The 3,766-nt window shown below is 44.4% G+C and overlaps 2 protein-coding genes across 2 annotated transcripts in view; one reads left to right on the top strand and one right to left on the bottom strand.

Moving 5' to 3' along the window:
• Positions 1-1,287: 1,287 nt before the first annotated feature.
• Positions 1,288-3,766, top strand: part of T265_04249 (hypothetical protein) — a gene marked incomplete at both ends in the record, with an annotated part of 15,796 nt that continues 13,317 nt past the window's right edge. Inside the window, one exon of the mRNA XM_009168942.1 lies at positions 1,288-1,525. Coding sequence (XP_009167206.1) covers positions 1,288-1,525 — 238 coding nt within the window. The remainder of the gene's footprint in view (positions 1,526-3,766) is intronic.
• Positions 1,445-1,729, bottom strand: T265_04250 (hypothetical protein; the record flags this gene model as incomplete). The annotated part of the gene is made up of 1 exon (XM_009168943.1): positions 1,445-1,729. The coding sequence occupies one exon, from the start codon at positions 1,727-1,729 to the stop codon at positions 1,445-1,447; it is 285 nt and encodes a 94-aa protein (XP_009167207.1).

Raw genomic sequence — 3,766 nt, 5'->3', positions numbered from 1 at the left:
TAGTTCTGGTGCTTTTCATCAAACACCCGCACCCGGCAATGCAAATAAAGGGATACCAGCTCACCACCTCGGCTCGGCCATCTTTAGCATTGAAGAAATATTGCAATCTTGAAGCCTTTCTCAAAGTTGAGGCCGGACTAACATAAACCGCAACGGATCATACACCTCTAATAGTTCTGGTGCTTTTCATCAAACACCCGCACCCGGCAATGCAAATAAAGGGATACCAGCTCACCACCTCGGCTCGGCCATCTTTAGCATTGAAGAAATATTGCAATCTTGAAGCCTTTCTCAAAGTTGAGGCCGGACTAACATAAACCGCAACGGATCACAGCAAGACTAAAACGATTGCCTCGGTATTATTTTGAGTTTGTGTAGGCTTGATGCGAAATCAACCCAAGAAACTGACCTCTGGTTCCGGACGGCTGGGGACCCAGCAAAAGGAATAGTTGGTATAGGTGGGGCCGAACTTACACAAAACACATGCAGGGGTCCTGTTGGAGGATCCAGTCGACCGGATATCTGTAACCCAAAAATTGAACTCCCCAGTTTCCGCGATATCAAGGCTGGGTACAATTAGTGTCTGTCCCCTCACCCAAAGATATCCTACTTAACGATTTACTTTAGCTACTTATTACAGACGAGTACCGTGAAACGGACCAACAAACAGATGAGCAGACCGTGAAAACCGATCGCCGCTGACTTGCACCCAGGTGGATCAACCATTGGGACATTCTAATCTAGGACATGATCAGCTACCATAATAGAGAAGAAGCCAATCATGGGAAGAAGTGAGAGGGCATTCGCCATGACAATCGACTTGGCAGCTGACAAATAGTTCACGCGAAACCCAAATGAGGTCTTTGCCTCATCGTAATTCAATATTCAGATGGGATTGAATGTAAGACGGTCAAATACGGGGGACTTTTAACTGAAGACCCTATAGTCAATACTTCCTAGAAGCTAAGGACTCTTCAGGACAGCTAAGGACCAACAAGCATTCTGATTGAGAACAGGGATCCATTTGAAACCCCGACTCCCACACATGAAAGCACAAAAATGTGCCACCTGAATTTCACTGTATCTAGGATGAATGAGTGGCTCATTTTGAGTTCCACATAACCAGTGGGTGTTGAATAACTTTCCCTTAGAGCCAGGGTAAATCAGTGAGAAAATTCCCGAATATCTCAAATGCAAGATTTTCCGGCTCCCACACCGCATAAAAAACAGTTTTTACTATCACTGAAAAACGGTTGTCTTTTTACTGTCACAAAGGTAGTCTAAAATATGTATGTACATATGGAACATCGTTTTCTCATTACGAAAAAACAGTTATTGGCTGTCTATGGCGCACCTGATTTGAAAGCCCAAGAGGTGGAGCAAGAGACAGAGCTGTCCTACGTAGGCAAAATCCACCAACCGGTGTTGGAGGCACAAATTTGTGTTAGCTCTGCGCGGCTGTGGCGAGCTGGGAAGCAGCCGCCTCAGGAACAGTCATCGTGGACAACTTCTTCGTGGCATGCATGTAGGCTTGCATGAATTTCGCCGCACATCGGTCCAAGCAAACAGCTTCACCCTTGGTCAAATCCCCATCTGAATATTTGGCCGGAATGCATTTTTTCAGACAACTATTGGTCATGTTTGAGAAAACATGCTGCATCATCTCAATCTCAAACATCTGCATTTGACGCTCGGCATTTTTCACATCCTTTTTGGACGACGAAAACATTCTGCTTCAGCGACAAGGTTGGCAAAAAGTAGCTGAAGGGTAGAAAACCAAAGATAGATGAAGCCTCGAACACAGAAAGAGACGCACACTACAAGTGAGAAAGATGGCAATCGACTACGAATGATACACGGTGATGGATATATCTAAATGTGGAATAGCAAACTTCCAGGTTTCAGCTGTTCGTTGGAAACGGTATTTCCGAGGCATTGGAAACACATTGGTCCTAACAGTTTATCCTCCCTGAAGAAACCAATGTACCCGAGTACCGCTAACAATCAGAGGATTAACGGGCTGTCCAACAGTCACATCGTACTACTGTCAAGCAGAGGCATCCTGAGAAATCGGCAAATGCACAGTGAAAATCGATTGATGTTTGGTTATAACAACCATGAATACTAGAAAACCAAACCCACCAGTTAGTTTTACTGCGGATTTCCGGAACTGGGTAATTGGCTGAACTACTGATAAAACCGTATTGCAGTAATCCTTGCGGTATGTCTTTAAATTTGCTCGGTGTAATGGCTCTAGTTAACCCTGACAACACTGGAAAGTATTGGTGAACTAGAAAGCTCGATTAGGGTCAAACATTATTTTAGTTTCAGTAGGCCAGGTTCATAGATGATAACACGAGCAACTGTGAAATGAGTTATCGAAGTTGTCAGGAGACACTACTCGACCAATGCAAAGGGGTTAAAGATGACGCAATATCTCGTGAAAGTAAGAAAAACCATCAATCATGACTTCGATAACTCCGACATCAGTAACAGTTGACCGGTCCATGCCCCAGAGCACTCAACGGTTATGAAGTGAACTTACTGACCAAAAGGCTCGTGCTTTTGATCCAATCCCGGCATCTTGGCTGTTTCTGCCAAAGTGTGAACAACTTGGTGGAATCGCAACCCTCGTGCTTCCTTTGGGTGGCATGGCAAACACGCACGGATGGGGTTCTCAATAATAATTAATAGTAAACGTTCAGGTGTGACACTCCTCCAGTGAGTAGCTGAGATACTGTCAGACTGCCGAAGCCTGGACAGGAGCAGTCGAGATGCGGTTTTTGGTTTAAAATTACGGATCTTCGGGTCAGTAAGTTCGCACCTTGACCACTGAGCTATCCTGAACCCACTATGAGACGTATCAGTCACTGTACCACTGATGAAACAAAAGCTAGTGAGTACACTCTAATATAACCTGAATGAAGCTATCACTCCTCACTGAGCTGGCTAAACATTTAGAAATGGTTTCGTTGAAGCGTCCATTTGTCACAAGCTGTAACCATCCACATTCCCATGTAAGTTTCCCGCTAAAATGACAGACCACCCAGTTTTCGTGCAGTGGCATGTTATAGGTTCAAAAGGAATCAATATCGTTGGAAAATGAGTACCACTGATTTTCCCACACACGGTGCTCAAGCAACGGTACTATCCATTATCTAAACAGAGTGGGTCTCGGAGTTATTCTGATAAGGTAAGTTAAGATGCATTGATTGGAGAACGGCTTTGCTGGACCTCGAACATAGGGCAGATATAATCAGGATCTTCCACATATCTTTGACACAAAATCATATGTTCAAGTGTCTCATTAACGCGTTGGGGACCATTGATCAACAACCTGGAATATATCACCTACATCACTCAGCTGAATATCAGCCCAGTGAAAGTTCTCCATATATATATAACTTTCCCTGCCTGTATTCTTCTCTTCTCAGGAACTGAAAAAACATTACGGGACTCATTTCGCCAATAGCTAGGAATCCCGAAACATACCGCGAACACCAAGAATAGTTTGGCTTATCGCTTATTTCATCCTTACGACCAGAGAGCATTCCCTCACACTATCAGCTTGAAAGCTGAAGTAGCTTAGCACTGATAGCACTGCTCCCAGTCGTGCAGGCAGACGTTCTACCTCGATCATCATCAATCATCAAAGACAGCAACACTTGAAAGCTTAGCTTAGCACTGATAGCACTGCTCCCAGTCGTGCAGACAGACGTTCTACCTCGATCATCATCAATCATCAAAGACAGCAAGCAACGTGTTG

This window comes from Opisthorchis viverrini, assembly GCF_000715545.1.
Source record: "Opisthorchis viverrini unplaced genomic scaffold opera_v5_68, whole genome shotgun sequence".
In the NCBI taxonomy this organism is placed as follows: Eukaryota; Metazoa; Platyhelminthes; class Trematoda; order Opisthorchiida; family Opisthorchiidae; genus Opisthorchis; species Opisthorchis viverrini.
This window is presented reverse-complemented; position numbering and strand designations above follow the sequence as displayed.